This window comes from Lampris incognitus, chromosome 11 (assembly GCF_029633865.1).
Source record: "Lampris incognitus isolate fLamInc1 chromosome 11, fLamInc1.hap2, whole genome shotgun sequence".
In the NCBI taxonomy this organism is placed as follows: Eukaryota; Metazoa; Chordata; class Actinopteri; order Lampriformes; family Lampridae; genus Lampris; species Lampris incognitus.
This window is the reverse complement of record NC_079221.1, coordinates 15,096,384-15,113,626: the sequence shown is the minus strand read 5'-3', so window position 1 is coordinate 15,113,626 and position 17,243 is coordinate 15,096,384. Positions and strand designations below refer to the sequence as shown.

At 42.0% G+C, this 17,243-nt stretch overlaps 1 protein-coding gene across 1 annotated transcript in view; it reads right to left on the bottom strand.

Annotated features, from left to right (window-relative positions):
- Positions 1 to 12,974, bottom strand: part of cdc16 (cell division cycle 16 homolog (S. cerevisiae)) — a 30,346-nt gene extending 17,372 nt beyond the window's left edge. Inside the window, exons 1-6 of the mRNA XM_056289556.1 lie at positions 12,810 to 12,974; positions 5,418 to 5,472; positions 4,769 to 4,866; positions 4,588 to 4,626; positions 4,287 to 4,430; positions 91 to 250 (exon numbers count right to left, since the gene is read on the bottom strand). Of these exons, the coding sequence (XP_056145531.1) occupies positions 91 to 250; positions 4,287 to 4,430; positions 4,588 to 4,626; positions 4,769 to 4,866; positions 5,418 to 5,472; positions 12,810 to 12,857 (544 nt within the window). The 5' untranslated portion in view covers positions 12,858 to 12,974. The remainder of the gene's footprint in view (positions 1 to 90; positions 251 to 4,286; positions 4,431 to 4,587; positions 4,627 to 4,768; positions 4,867 to 5,417; positions 5,473 to 12,809) is intronic.
- Positions 12,975 to 17,243: the final 4,269 nt, after the last annotated feature.

The window sequence follows — 17,243 nt, the reverse complement described above, 5'->3', positions numbered from 1 at the left end:
AACATCATAATATATAGAAAATAATACAACAGAGCACGAAACTGAACCCAACAAGGACAGAGATCCACAGCACTTGAGAGCCAGCCTCACCTTCCTGTGCAGTCAGCATGTGGTGGGACGTTAAAAGCTCAAAGGCTTCAAAGCAATACACATCTAGTTTCAAGGCCTCTTTGTAGCTGGAGGTGGCCAGTGGCCGGTTGTCCATGGCGTCATAGATTTTACCCCGCAGGAGGCAGATGGAGCTGCTGATCTGAAAGAAGAAAGAGCAAGAAGGTCGTTTATCAACATACATTTGCACAAAAAATAAGACCTACAATTCTCCTGTAATTCCTCAAGGCACTTCTTTTTTCTTTTTTTTAATGGTGGTGTAAAAGGCTACCTATTATATAGTCTGTCTTTTTAATGCTTATGTTATACAATATAAAAAGACAAAAGAAACACCAATCATGTAGTCCATGCCACAAATACAAACTCAACAGAAATGCACTCCAATTGCAAAGGTGATTGGTTTAGCTGCCAATCCTGCCTTCCTTATTTATTGTTGGTATGTACAAAAAAAAAAAAAAAAAAAACGATCATCAAGATGAATTCTATACTATCCACCTGTGCAAATTACTACAAGAGGTAATGAAACACTCAGGATAACATGGACAAGTTCCAAAACAAAACATTTTCTTGGCTGTTTCCATCAGCTAAACCACCATTGTGTGTTGCAGAAAGGGTACTTATTGCTACTCTCTGTGGGGTGTCAGAGCTCGATGAGTCTTTACACGGACACCAAAAACTTGATTACTAGGAGTAATCGGTTAAGCGCAATATTTTGATTAAAGGGTTTACATGAAATAACCCGATTTCTCTGGCAAAGACACTCAGCAGGGTTTATAGCTACAGGTAGTACTAAGAAAAAAAAAATCTAAAGGATAATTAATCAATAAAAGTTAGAACTACGGTAGTTTTGCACATTTAGGAGGCTGGTCACCATGAAAATCAGACCTCATCACATCATCCAATGGTTGTCTTCAAGCTATAATCCTGAGGATTGTAGCTTTTGTTTAAATTATTGAACTATGAAGATAATAATAATCATTACATTTATATAGTGCTTTTACAGACATTTAAAGCGCTTCACATAGAAGGGGGTAACTCATTTCAACCACCACCAATGGGGAGCACCCACCTGGGTGATGCACGGCAGCCATTCTGCACCAGAACACTAACCACAAATTAGCTTGAGGTGGAGAGGGAGGACTCATTGGGCCACTTACACAGGGGGATTATTAGGTGGCCAGATGGAGACAGCCAGGTTGGGAATTTTGCCAGGACATCCGGGAACCCTCCACTTTTTGTGATAAGTGCCATGGGATCTTTAATGACCACAGTGAGTCAGGACCTCAGTTTAATGTCTCATCTGAAGGACGGCATCTGCTACAGCAGTGGTTCTCAACCTTTTTGGGGTCCTGGACCCCCTGCGTATTTTTGATCTACCCTGAGGACCCCTCCACCTGATCTTGGGGGAGGGGGGTTGCAATTTGATAGAAACAGTAGAAACTGCATTTTAAATTGCATTATAGCATTTATTCACTCTTTGGGGCAAAAATAAGAGCTTTCAGTTGTAACTTAGATATAGTTAACAAAACAGAATTTTTATGCAGTAACTTTTAACAATGCAAACGGGAGCGAGATCTCTTATTAAAATACAATAAATTACACTTGTGAAACAGATGTAATTAGAGAAAAAAGTCCTGTTACCCTTTATAGTTTAGATAGATAAAGGTCTCAGTCACATTTGAGTAAAATAATCCTATTTCTATAAATGATGTCATAGGATCTTTTTTTTAAAGATATTTTATTTTCACGGACCCCTTGCAATTACACCACGGACCACTAGGGGTCCGCGGACCCCCGGTTGAGAAACACTGCTACAGCACAGTGTCCCTGCACTGCACTGGAGCATTGTGATTTGATATTTGTTGTTTTTATCAGGGCCAGAGGGAAGACTGCCCCTTACTCTACTGCCCCCCACTCAGTTTGTGTGCGAGTGTGTTTTATATATTTTGCTATTTTTATATATTCTGCTCTGTTGTTACTTTTAATTAATCAGTGTTTATGGCACTTTTATTTATTTTACTAACTCAGTTTTAAACTTGTCTGCACTTTTATAAAATTTGCCTGTACTTTTTTTTGTGAGGGGGCAGATTTTATCGTTTTATTGTGTGAAGCACTTTGTGTTACATTTGTTTGTATGAAAAGTGCTATACACATAAAATCTGATTGATTGATACTGGCCCACCAACACCACTTCCAGCAGCAACTCAGTTTTCCCCAGAGGTTGCCCATCCAAGTTGTAGCTGTCATCAGATTCAGTTACACAGTTTAAGTTTATTCAATAATTTTGAGTTGAATATACGAATAATCTGTGATGGACTGGCAGCCTGTCCAAGGTGTCTCCCCGCCTGCCGCCAAATGACTGCTGGGATAGGCTCCAGCAGCCCTGTGACCCTGAGAGCAGGATAGGCAGTTTGGATGATGGATGGATGGATATAAGAATAATTTAGGTTTTTGATAAAATAATATTTTTGTTAATTAACATAAATATAACTAAGAACATACACATAGGAGCATTTATTAAAAGACCTGTCTAATATTTCCATAGCGGAACCAATGTAATTGTGTTGCAGTGGGGTTAGGTAGTTATTGTTGGTTGCACGCTATGCATGAGCACAGGAAGCAGCATACATCCAGTTCAACGGAGGATGGTGGTTTAAGTAACATTGCTGTATATTAATGTTCATGAAGACTAACCTGTATTAACAATGCACTGTCTTGTGCATCCTCAGTGGCTGGGTTCTATTCAAGAGAGTTTATTCCTGCCAATTTAAGTCATATTCCTACACCCAAGACGGCAAGGGCATGGCCTCACCTAGAGCACCCTGCCGAAGAGATTGCTCCTTTAATCGAATGTGACGTTGGTCTGCTCATAGGTTACACTTTTTCTCAAGCCCTGCTACCCAGAGAAGTTGTCAGGCAAAGACAATGAGCCATTTGCCCAAAGAACAGACTTTGGCTGGGAATATAGTCGGGTGTGTCAATCCCTGTGTTGATTATGGCAACACAATTGGAAGCAGCCACAGGGTCATTGTGAGACAAGTGACACCTTATCTACAGCAATCTGCTCATCTGACAAGTGAAGTTCGACACATATGCCGAACACAAGTCAGGAATTAGTCCACCACACATGATAAGGGTGCGCAAATCAGACTTCAACGAAAGGGCCACAGAGGATGCTCAATTCTCTCAAGAGGATCTGTGCTTCATAGAGAAGAAAAGAGTTATGATAAGATCTACCTAAAACGACTATGAACCATCAAAATGACCGCACGTATTTCGCACATCACGTCACTATTTACGATGTGTGTTGGTCACATCATTTCTTTCGCCAAGTTCATTGCTCTATCCTAGAAACGCAATAGCGTACGCCAGTGTAGAGTAATAGTCTAAACTTGATTTCTGATTATTTCCAACATGTCTGGTTACAGACACTGTTTCAGACGCACCATGACTATCACCGATGCATTGCAGTATTTACAGGCGTTTGACAGCGTCTATTTTAAATTGTTCGAAAAATAGTATTAAAGTTGTTAAAATGTTAATACTGGTGTCAGTCATTTCTTAACAGACATACTAACATATGCAATGCATTAATATCTCAATTGGGTACTTATCTTGACAGAATATAGAGTTTAAAAACCATGGCAATCAAAATGACCGCCCACGGTCGTTCTAGTAGTTTTTAAGTTCCGGTCGTTGTTCGGGACTGTTTCAAGATTTATTTTCAGTTCTTTTTTTACGTTTCACGTTTTATAGGCCTTGTTACGTTTGTTAGATTAGCAATATGCGTTTTCCATTTTGTTTTTCCAAGTAATATTTTAACTTTTTCAATTTTTCTATTTAAGTTCAACCATGTCTCTCTGAAGTTTAAATTGTTTAAAAATACTATTATAGTTGTTAAAATGTTAATCTTGGTATCAATCGTTTCCTAACAGACATACTAACATATGCAATGCATTAATATCTCAATTGGGTATTTATCTTGACAGAATATAGTTTAAAAACCGGCGGTCATTTTGACCACCCATGGTCGTTTTAGGTAGGAGTGAAATCCCGGTCATTCTAGTGTTAACACCATCAGGTGGGGAAGGGGTTTGTGAAAGAGCTGGGTCTTTAGCTGATTAAGCATTGACTAAACATGCATGTATTGCCATTACAGAGAGGCAGTTGAGACGTACAGAGGCAGGGGACATATCCCAGTCCTTGGTTGAGTCTGATGGTATTCCATTGTCCTCCTTCCCACCCCTGTCCAGCAGCTTCTTACTGGCTGGCTCCTCCATGTCCAGGATATCCAAGGCTTGCTGGAACTCTTTGGCAGCATACTAGAAAAACAAGCATGATGCATGTTTCTTAAACATTGTTTGGTTACTGACAAACTTCATCTTATACATACAATATATTAAGGGTAAACAGTTGGATCTACATCACATCTCTACAATATTTTCACCATGTTTTGTTGTGGCAGAGGCAGTTACTTACATGGCACCTTGCAGCAAGATATTGACAAGCTCCATACAACTGTGTGAGGAAACAATGTTACTTCAGATGAGAAAAGTGATACAAAGAGCACATCTGCTGTCCAGTTCAAACACACAAAAGTATTTCACAGTTCTTCATTCTCAAACTTCGTTGCTTTGCTTCCAGGTCATTTCCAACCCACCTTGTCAAGTTTCCGTGAGCGCAGGGCATGGGAGGCTCTGTGGTACTGAGACGTCAGGTAAAGGCACTGAGCTAGCCAGTAGATGTCTTGGGGATCCTCTATATAAACAGAATAAAAAGGTAGATTCTTTAATTTTTGCATTTTGGGACTCGTCTGAAGCCTTTCTGCAATGGCTTACCAGTAGGTATATCGAGGGAAAAAAAACAAACAAAAAAATACAGCAACATGTTTTACTAAAGATGGCTCTACACATGGTGAGAATGCTGTCAAACCCTTTGGGTGTCTAGAAAAGCACTATATAAATGTCATATTATTATTATAAATATTAATATTATTATTAATCTCTATTGCCAGCTGTGACCAATTATCAAATTTTATTCATTTTTTAGAATATTGGACACATCACACTAACCAAGAAAACGTTCTAACCACTTCAGGACTTTAAAACATCACTTATATCAGTAGTTCTCAGTCAGGCCCTTGGATACTACCAGTGCTGCTGGTTTTCTATTCTGCCAAATAGTTCATTACATTCATCTATCGTTTCATTTTTAAAACCTCCCAGTTTGAGGGGTGGAATAACTGGTCCTCAGATGTTGGTGGTAACTGAGGACTGGACTGAGAACCACTGTAAAGCTCAGTTACTCACCGTGGGAGAGGGAGGCTATCTTGTCGGCCCAGAACAGAGCACTCTGATACTGCTGCTACACAGAGAAACAGACAGGTCAAGGGTCACTCAGTGTTAAACTACCAAACCATGGATTTATAGAACAAACTGAATCACCTGGAGGAGAGAGGGGCTAGCTTGGCTAGCAGGTTAGCATTTAAAGGACTGTATCGGTCTTTTTACATGTTTATGTCCATTTATTACAAATTGCATATACTCATTACTCCCAATCATTTCCCAAACCGTAGCATAGTGTTTTTCCTACCTTGCCGGCAGTCGATGGTTTCCATTCATTTCAGGATGGAATGAAAATCAACTTTTAGAGACTTGAAAGTTGCTAGAGATAACTAGGTCATCCATCACAGCGAATAGTTAATCAATTTTTGACTAAAATTTTGGGCCGGCTGTATGGCCATGCCTTAGATTAAGTCAGGAATGTGCATTAATATGGAATAATTAAGATAGAGCATTTAAGTAGCTTTCATGAATGTGGTTTAAAGTTGGCTTAGTTAGTCGTAGACTATGGAGTCCAGAGACCTATACTACGAAGCAGGATTTGGACTTAGAGAGGTTAACTTCAGGTTTAACCCTGGGTTTTCAGTGGCATGGCAGTGGTTCCCTTTTACTGGGGTACATCGCCATGGTAACTTATGCTACACACCTATCCTGCTCTGGAGCACGTTATGTTCAAGATTACAGATCAACACGTAGAAAAGCATTGCCTACTGACCAATCAATTTACTTGGAAAATGACATCACAATTTCTAGAAGATCCCGTGGACCTCGGTGCCCGAATAGTGAGAGTCTCTTTGGAAGGCAAGAATTTTTATAGACCGACAAAAAACCTTTAGCTTTCCCTAACCAGTATCTGAAAGATAGATTCGTATCTTTGTCAGCTTCTGGAGCTGCATGTTGCCAGTACGACATGTCCAAGTCATGCACTTACAGTTCTGCAGACAGTATTCATTGACTTCCTTTGCTCATCTTGTGTAAAATATGCGGCTCTCGAAGACTTGTCCATGTTTGCGATTGGTCATATATGGTGCAAACACCGTTTCTTTTATGTGAACACACTCATAGCTAGAGTAGGAAAACCTGGGTTGACTTAACGAGTTGACAACCACTGTCGTGACACCACTTATGCGGGATTGCGGTTGTTCGGCTTGGTGAAGCTATCTAACGAAAATATATCCTGGGTATGTTGAACTTGCTTTGTAGTACAGGCCTCTTGAGTAAACTAAGTGAGATTAACTGGGTTAAACTGCATTGGGTTAAGTATGAGAACATGTTGTTGTTCTGAGGGTACTTGTAAAAACCTGGAGTGGTATGGAAAACTCCATTACTGGTGTGAATCTGGAAGAGGAAATCCCAGACAAAACGGCAGAGACAAAAAGAATTTGTTCAAAAAAAACTTTAGTATGAAAAATTATACTAAAGCAAATTGTCGAACCACCCGATTATTGAAAGTTTAAGTCATACTTGTGCAACTGAGCAAAAGAAAGCGTGCTTGGGCTGCAATTTTCCGTGAATTCAGTGCAAATGAAAACGTAAGCACACAAACATTTCAGCAACTTCAGGTCAGAAATCTCCGTTATCAGTGTTTGATATTTTTCACATTCATATATTTGTGACATCACTTACGTTTGAAAGATTTCCGTCTTTATAGACTCTGTGGAAGAACCTTAAACTGGCATTAAAACGCATGAATACAATGACCAGAAAAGAGTGACTTCTCCCCGATTGTACCCGGCCAATTACCCCACTCTCCTGAGCTTTCCCGGTCGCTGCTCCACCCCCTCTGCTGATCCGGGGAGAGCTGCAGACTACCACATGCCTCCTTTGATACATGTGCAGTTGCCAGCCACTTCTTTTCACCTGACAGTGAGGAGTTTCGCCAGGGGGATGTAGCGCGTGTGAGGATCATGCTATCCCCCCCCAGTCCCCTCAACCGACCATACCTGCCCCGACACATACCCACATACGGCTTCCCACCCGCACACACGGCCAATTGTGTCTGTAGGGACGCCCGACCAAGCCGGAGGTAACACAGGGATTCGAACCGACGATCCCCGTATTGGTAGACAACGGAATAGACCGCCACGCTACCCAAATGCCTCAAAAAAGTCCAACATTGATGAAATGAGTGACTTGCTGTCTGGAATAACAGAGCACCGGCAACCTCTGGATGGTATACCAGATGATGACCATTTGGACAGTTCAGATGCAAACCTGGGCACAAATTGTATATATCAAATATTTCCATCCACCCATTATCCAAACCGCTTATCCTGCTCTCAGGGTCATGGGGATACTGGAACCTATCCCAGCAGTCACTGGGTGGCAGGCGGGGAAACACCCTGGACAGGCCGCCAGGCCATCACAGGGCTATATCAAATATTTATACCATAAAAACATTCCACTGTCTGTATCATTCTTCTTACTATTTTCCTTCTTACCATGTGTGATTATTTGTGTTTCTAACCTTTTTTGAAAGAAATCTCAACAGTTTGGAAGAGCCAGTGCACAATGAGTTTGTGCCCTCTCCTCTTCTGCTAGGACAGCCTTCAGAGAAGATACTGCCAACACCTTTCAGCAGAGAACAAAAAAGATGACCATTAGGGGTGGGGGAAAAAATATTCTTAGATGCATCGAGATTCTCTCATAAAAGATTGTGTCTCGATGTAGAAAACTCAATAATCGGAAATTTAAAGCCAAATTCTTGAAAGGGCTGCAGGTTTCTTATGGCTGCCGCTACACCAACTGGATGGTGAAACGCAAAGAACGTAAAACATGTGTATCGTGTTTACCTTCTAAGCTAGGCTACTTCCTCAGTTTTGGTGAGGATGGCCGAAGTGAGCCACCAAAGTTGGAACCGACCAGCATCCTCTGGCTTAAAAGCCAGCGTATGGAAGCATGTTGGCTTCTGTGAAGTTGAAGGGAAAAGGGACCTGGACAAGATCCACAGTGTGTGCAAGTTGTGTCTAACTAAAATAACATATTTTGGGAAAACAACAAACATGAGAAACCATATTTCACGTTTCCATCTGGAGTTGGAGGAAAAACAGCTGGGTGTAGTTGCTGCCAACCACAGAACAATTGAACAAGTGATATCAAAACTTGCACTGAACTCAGAAAGGGCGAAGCGAATCACCAGGTCGATCGCAACTTTTATTGCCAACGATCTACACCCCTACTCAGTCATTGAGAACCAGAGCTTTCATGCTATGCTGCACACTTTGGAGCTGAGATATAACATCCCATCCAGGTGACTAACTTGTTAATTTTGCAACCATTTTTTCTGCCAGTTGCCACCATTACCCACAAGCAAAAAAAAAAAAGAAAAAAAAAAAAGAGAGGCCATAGGTTTTGTTTGTGTACTGAACTCTCATCTCCTCTCGCGCCTGCGTCTACCTGACCTATCGCATGAACGCCTGTCATTTTCCAATACATTAACTTGTCTGCACTCCAGTCCTACAGTGGTTGAAGTATTGGCTGTACAGATGAACAGAAACAGTGGTCGAAGATAGTTTAACGTCACGTTTATCGGGTTAAAAATTTCAAGTGTTAACTTTCTGAACGGTGTTTAATTTAGTTCGATGGAGTTTGAATTTAGAAGTTAGATGTAGCCAACTGCATAGTTAGCTAACATTAGCCAGCTATTTTGTGCTCAAGCAGGACAAGAGATTGCTGGTAAAACAGAGTTCATTACCGGTTCGAGTCATTTTAAAAAGGAAACCGCGAAGAAGCATGGTGAAGCATTGTTCGGTGTACCCCTCCTGCCACCCCAATAGTGAAAGCAGTTCAACGTGCTAGTGATAAAGTCACAGAAAAAGAGATGAGGGAATTGAAAGTAAAATTCAACACAACATACACGATTGCAGTGGAAGAAATACCATTCACAAAGTTTAGCTCTCAGATTCTATTGATGAAGAAGAATGGCATGGATGTGTCAAAGACTTATGATAATGATACAGCTGTTTGTCTTTTATATCTAGCCCCGCTGTGTCCAGTAATTTGAAAGCTAACACAGCATCCGGAAGAATCGTGTTAAATTTACGTAGTCTGTTATATCTCTGTTCAAACTCTACAATGTAATCCATCATTGACACAGGACTGTCTTTATTAATCTGATCAAAATCCATGTATGCATCGTACTGCCTATCCTTTTCTTCTTTGATAAATATTGAATCTAATTTCTGTAAAATGGTCATCATACCATCGTCCTTGATCAGAATACACAATATTTTTGCCTTACAAGATAGTCAGTCATCACGTCAGATTAGGCAATCATAGTGCCATAAATTCTTGCCGTGTCTTGGCCAGGAGACTGGCCACACTACAAGTATGACCCCGACCAATCATTGTATGCTGCCTTTCACGATCTTGCAAGTTCATAAGTCATTGGGGAGGAGGGTCAAGATATTGTTAATCATGGCTACAGAAGTGCTATGTGTAATGTTGGCAGTCTTGAGTTCCAAAAATAAAAATAAAAGAAAGAGAGAAAGAAAAAAAATGATTGTGGACGCTGTTGTGTTCAGTGCTACTTGCGAATGATAACCTAGTGTAGCTTAACCAGCTACTCACAGGATCGCTGAAATGCCTCTGCTGCCTCCGCTGCCTCTCACCAACATTTAGCCTATGCTTTTTTGACTCTGTCATGGTCTTCCCTCGAGGAAGCTTCAAAAAGGCAGGGGTATTGTTGCCACTGCTCAACAGTCTTTCCTCGGTTTCGTTGTTCAACCTGAAGCAGCAAGAGTAGCATCCCTTTTTTTCTTTGCCATGTTTACATATGTGCACCAGAAAGTACTGTCATCCTATTGGTCAACGTCAAGGAACACGTAGGAGGAGTTGTTAGACTAGGAAGGAAAATACAAAAAGAATTACATGCAAGACTTTTCGTCGAGGTGTTGTGGGGCGTCCCAGACGCCACATCGCTGTTCTTTGAATATGTCACATTACACGAGGTAAAGACGCCGTTTGTCATTCATAATCAGGCCCAACGCTGGAAATTTGTCAGCGACAACAAAATGTCTTGATACATGCTCAATAACAACAACCACATCAAGTTCACCAGGGAGGCTGTGAAAAATGACAGGTTAGCCTTCTTAGACTTAAATTGCAACTGGTGATGGGGGACATTTGATTGTTGATATTTACTGTAAACCAACACAAACTGATCAGTAGTGAAGGTTTGACTCTCATCATCCATGGAGCACAAACTGGGAGTCATCAGAAAGCTGTACCACCGAGCTGACAATGTTCCCACCGACATAGCAGCCGGGGAAGGGGAGAAATCCCACATTAAACAGGCCCTGGTTAAGTGTGGTTATCCTAACTGGGCGTTTGTCAAAGCCAGGAAGATGCCCAAACAGTGCGCCAGCCAATCGAAGAGAGGAGAAGAAAAACAGCTGACTAAGTGTAAACCAGTGGCGATTCCGTATGTGGTGGGAGGTTGTATGTGGCTGAGACGCGTATTTTTCAAACACTGTGTCTAGTTGCTTTCAAACACCAAACCATGCTGCACCAGAAGTTGGTCCACCCCAAGGATCGGGTCCCCTGGCACAAACAGAGCAATATAGTGTACGCGGTTAAGTGCCAGGAGGCTTGCCATGACATATACATTGGGGAAACTAAACAAACGTTGGCCAAAAGAATGGCACAACACAGGAGAGCTAACACATCAGGCAAGAACTCCGCAGTCTACACCCATCTACAGGCCAGCGTCCACTTGTTCAAGGATGAGGATGCAGACATCCTGGATAGGGAGGAACGTTGGTTTGAACAGGGAGTCAAAGAGGCCATCTATGTCAAGAGGGAACGACCATTCCTGAACTGAGGGGGGCCCCCACCATCTTAAAATGCTGTGATTGCAAACATTCCCAAATCCTCTTTGAATAGTAACACAAGGCCATCGAAACTAGTTAATGGTCCCACCCATATTTGCATATTAGGGCTGCACAATATATCGAAAATTTACCTTCATCGCGATATCAACATCCCCGATATACGTATCGCAAAAGACTGCTTGAACTGCGATAAATGGTATATGCACGTGGCATGCATTTATTCAAAGACATTACTAGGAGTTTGTGTTGACTTTTGGTCTTCCCTTCTGGACAAAGGCAGTAGAGTCACTTGGCTGATTCCGCCTCAGTAACAACAACATATAATGTAAAAATGAAATTCTAACATTAGTTACTCACTTTGCAAAACTGGTAAGACATCAGTTTTGAATTGAGACAATTACGTAATCAATTATAATATAAACTCATAGTAGCTGCTTTAAATAGGCCTAGATGTTCTGTTAAAGTGATCAAGAAAATGTATTGCCATGCAATGAAGTTGGTGGTATTTGTTCATTGTCAATACAACGGCTGTAGCCAAGTGCATTTTTTTCTTCTTCAATAAAACCATGTTGGTGGAATGGAAAGGATGCATTTCATTTTTTCATTCAGTGTGTATAGGCTGTTGATTGTCTGGGGTCTATTTTAGCAGCAAACCTAAAGCAGAAAGGCATTAAAACTGTATACTTAAATATTTATGTATCGCGAATCATATCGTCATCGCAATATTCAACAACGTTATCGCATATCGCATGTTTCCCAAATATCGTGCAGCCCTACTGCATATGAAACTGGTCGTTGGTTTCGGTCGTTATGCAACTGTATTGATTATAGGGGACACCTGCAGTCAGTTTACTGAAGATGTCACTTAGTTGAGTGATGAAACCTATCTGTCAATAAACGTTGTATCCAGATGAACTGACTCAACCTTCTTTGAGTGACAACAAAATCGTATCGGATTCGTGTAGTCTGATCCGGGCATAGAAAAGGCGTTAAACCTGCCTCATTGGAGGATTCATTTCAGCTTCCATTTAGTCCTAGAGTAGCTCCAATCTTCCTTCTTGAAATCAATTTAGTTTAATCAAGAATAAGCTAAATCTAAAACTATTTTAAAACAAGTCTGGGCAAATCGCTTAAGCCAGCTCAAAAAAAAGCACATCAGTCAACCGGCCCACAATGCAGTTAACGTTGACAAAAAGTACAGTTGACCAGCGTTAAATTTTCGCTGTGAGGGAATACCTCAAGCAAGTTTTCTGTCTGCAAGTTGATTTTTATACCGTGCTGAAATGAATGGAAAGCAACTGCCTAAAGCACAGGGGAAAATGTAATAAAAGTAATCTAAAACATTGATTGGTTATGGAAAATGGTCGAGAGCGATGCTAAGTATACGCCACGGATAATAAATGGGCTAAAACATGCAAAAACAACATCAAACGTATAAAAGTGGGCGAACCGTTCATCAACCGTTCACTAGCTTCAGCTAACGCTACCAAGCTAACTGAGGAAGGAAAAAAGGAATAATTTATCCTACCTGGTCAATATAATGCCGCACTCGCTTTCGTAGTCTGTCTAGATTCATGGTTATTTTCCAGTCTACAAACAGTTTGTCATTATTTCCAAAAAAAATTAGTCAGATTGTCCCTATATTAATGCTAAAGTTAGCTGCTAAACGGCTGCGTCAAGTCAAATCCGCGGCTTCCCCGTGCAACGGGTGTTACGCTCAACGTTTCTTCTTCTGCCTCTTATTCTTCATTGGCATTTACTGAGTTCTTCTTCTTTTAATTTTATTAGCGGTTGGCAAATACCTACCGAATGCATTACCGCCATCTACTGGTATGTTAAGGTGGAAGAAAGCTGCTTTGCTCTAATAAGCCTACCAAACAAAGATGCCTCGCTCTAATACTCCTACCAAACAAAGAAATAAAATTTAAAAAGAAATTTTTTAAACACAATAGACACAATTAAATAAATAAAAGGAAACAAATTAAAACAAAAACAAATAAATAACTATTTCAAATGTTTCTCAAATTCTGTTCATTAGTGTTGATGATCCTAAATACAGGTGTTTCAAACACTTGTCAGTTGAAGATTTTTTAGAATATAACGGATATTTTGCTCTCCAATCTTTCTTAGTGCATTCTTTAAAACTTTTCTCTCTGAGTCATACTTCTAGCAATACATGCCCCACTGTTTTACAATTTTATCGAAATGCACGTTCCAAGTGAGCGCAGCATCAAATCACATCCCTAAAATTTTAATGAGCCTATCCTTTTCAGCTCCTTGCCATATAAATTCAGTTTGACATCTGCTCCAATTTTCTTCCTTGTAAAGAAAAGTGTATTTGTTTTTTCAACACAAAATTTAAATCCCCATTCCAAAGACAACTGCTCCACTCTTTTAATTGTTTCCTGCAACTGTTTCATAATATATTCAACATTCTTACCTCTTTTCCACTGTGCCCTATCATCTGCAAACAAAGATCGCCCTTTATCTTGTCCAATATTATCATACATATCATCAATCATTACCGAAAACAACAAAGGACAAATGACACTTCTTTGTGACATTGCATTGCTGCCCACTGGTGGCCCAGTGGTTAGCACTGTTCCTCAAAGCAAGAAAGTCCTGGGTTCGAACCCCAGGCCGTCCCAGGTCCTTTCTGTGTGGAGTTTGCATGTTCTCCCCGTGTCTGTGTGGGTTTCCTCCGGGTGCTCCGGTTCATCCCACCATCAAAAAGACATGCATCTTAGGGTTAATACTCCTGTCTGTGCTCCTGACCAAGGCAATGGAAAGAAGAACTGGAGTTGGTCCCCTGGTGCTGCAGCTGCCCACTGCTTCCAGTGTGTGTGTGTGTGTGTGTGTGTGTGTGTGTGTGTGTGTGTGTGTGTGTGTGTGTGTGTGTGTGTGTGTGTGTGAATTAAATGCAGAGAAGGAATTTCCTCATGGGGATTAATAAAAGTACATCTTATCCATTATCCACCAAATAGCTTGCTGAAAAAAAAATCTGCCCACTCTCACCTCTATAGAGCATCAATACAAAAATTCTTTCACCCATCTGAGCATTTTACCTTACATTCCAAAACTTTTAATTTCAATTAATAACCATTCTTTCCACAATGAACCATGAGCTTTCTCCACATAAAAAAAACAAACAAAATACTGCTACCACTACCTCCTTATCGACGTGAGCCTTCCCCACCTCTGATTTTAAGCATACTATGGATCCATTCTTCCCCTTCCTTTTCTAAATCCACTTTGATGTGTTGACCAAAGATTCCTTACTTCCTAATAATGTGTTAGTCCTTCTGTGATCTTCCATAATTTTACACATATGGGATTTCAAAGGTCTATAGATAGATGGATCTTTTCCTGGTTTCCTGGTGGGTACCATAACTGTTTGTTTCCAACTTTGTGGTGCGCTTCCTGTAATGATCTGTGCCCTCTGGCTATGTTAACTTATAACATTAATAAAGCAAGGACGACTTCTCTCGTGCTGGGTGTTTATTCATCGACCGGATTCCGACTGACGTTGTTACGTACATCACGTGACTTTGTTGTGGCGCTACGGAAAGCCGTAAGGGACATTAGCAAATCAAATATTACTAGCAAATATTACATCTCCCTTTTTCTGAAAAGTGCTGCTTTCTCTGCAGAGATACAGACCACGTTGAGCATGTTTATAAGCGAATACAATCTTAATAAGAAAGAATATGAAAGTGGAACTCTTATATAACTGGACTGCAACAAAGTAGTGTAAAACATTTCCTTCACTGTCTAAATGTGACACCGTAATAACATTTCATCTTTTTTTTTTCATTTCATTACTGGTAACTGCAAACAGCAGGTAGGTACACAAGGTAAGTGAACGCTGTAAATATTTCTTTTCAAAACATAGCAGGTATAGTACAGGTTGGTGTAAAATTCTCTTTTTTAACATTCATAAGTCAAGGATTTGTCTTGGTTTGATCGTGCGACCTGACCTCGTGGTGTAACCAGGCTGTGTGTCTGGTTGTCGCTGATTGTTCGTGTCTGGAGGTTCAGCATGCTCTTGCTGATGGGCTTGTGTGTTGTTGTTAGCGCTGGTAACAGTCTGCTGTGAAGTGTGTGTGTGTGTAGTGTGAGTGTTCACTCTGCTTTGTCGCAGGTGTTGACGGTTGCGTTGGTAGATCTGACCTTCTTTGGTTTGGATGTGGTAGCTCCTCTCTGTGTTCGCTGGTCTTTCCACAGTTGCAGGTCTCCAGGATCCATCCTCCTGCCGGAAGCGGATTGGTGTGCCTGCGGGCAGGTGGGGCAGAGGTTTGGCTGTTCGGTTGTAGTATGCCTGCTGGCGCTGTTGACATACCTCTCTCCTTTTGTGAACATCCTCCTGACTGGCGATCTGTGGCTGCAGGTGTTTTGCTGTTGATGGGAGAATGGACCGCAGCCTCCGACTCATCAGTAGCTGTGCCGGTGATTTCAGGTTGTCCACCGGTGTGTTGCGATACTCCAGTAAGCTCATGTAGGGGTCTTTGTTCTCAGCTTTGGCTTTGTCCAGGATGCGTTTGGCCGTCTGGACAGTCTTCTCGGAGAGGCCGTTGCTCTGTGGGTAGTGGGGGCTTGTGGTGGTGTGTGAGAAACCCCATGTCTGTGAGAAGTTGCGGAACTCACCAGAGCTGTAGCACGGACCGTTGTCGCTGATGATAGTCTCGGGGATTCCGTGTCGAGCCATTGCTGCTTTCAGCTTCATGATGACGGCAGATGAGGTGCAGCTGTAAAGTCTTTCTAGCTCGAAGAATCTGGAGTAGTAGTCCACAGTGACTATGAAGTCCTGTGAGTTCCATGTGAATAGGTCTGTGCCTATCACTTGCCACGGCCGCTCGGGTATGGCGTGTGACATCATTGGTTCCTTTGCATTTGCGCTGCGCCGTTCTTGGCATATGCTGCAGTCTGCTACCGCATCCTCGATCTGTTTCCCCATGCCAGGCCAGAACAGTAAGTCTCTTGCTCGGCATTTGCTTTTTTCCACGCCAAGGTGGCTGGCATGGATGCGCTGTATCATGTCCTTGCGAAGCTTTTGGGGGACAATGATTCTCTCACCTTTGAACAGGATACCGTCCATTTCTGAGATTTCTGCTCTGTGGTTCCAGTATTCCTGGATGCTGGGCGGGCACTTTTTCTTTGTGTCTGGCCAGCCAGTGAGTGTGGCTCGTCTGAGTGCGGTGAGCTGTGGATCTTGCGCTGTTTCCTGCTTGATTTCTGTGAGTCTTGTGTCGCTCACAGGGATGTAGCTGAGGACTGTGTGCACTTGGGCCTCCATCCCTTCCTGTAGGTCACTGTCGTGGTGTTCTATTGACTTGCGTGACAGTGTGTCGGCCACCGGTATGTCCTTACCGGGGCGGTGGATGATTTGGATGTCGTATTTTTGGAGCGCCAGGATCATCCGTTGCAGCCGGGGTGGTGCTGCTGCCAGTGGCTTTTTTAGTATTGCCTCCAGAGGCTTGTGGTCTGACTCCACAATCACTTTTCGTCCATACATGTACTCGTGGAACCTCTTGCAGCCGAAGACCACAGCGTAGAGCTCCTTCTCTATCTGTGCGTAGTTTTCTTCAGTGCTGTTGAGTGACTTGGACGCATAGGCAATTGGTTTGCCATCTTGGAGCATGACAGCCCCAAGGCCACTTTTGGATGCATCCACTTGGAGTCGCAGCTCTTTCTGCGGGTCGAAATATGAGAGTACTGGACCTGGGTGCTGTGTAATGAGATTCTTCATCTCTTGGAACGCCTTGTCGTGGACTGCATCCCACACAAACTCACTGTCCTGTTTCAGAAGCTGTCTGAGGGGTGAGTTTATCTGTGAGAGGTGTGGAGCAAATCTGGCGAGGTAGTTGATCATGCCGAGGACTGTCTCCAGCTCTGCTTTGTTCTGTGGGGGTTGCATGTCCTTGACCGCCTTCACCTTGTGTGGGTCTGGTTTGATGCCTTCGTG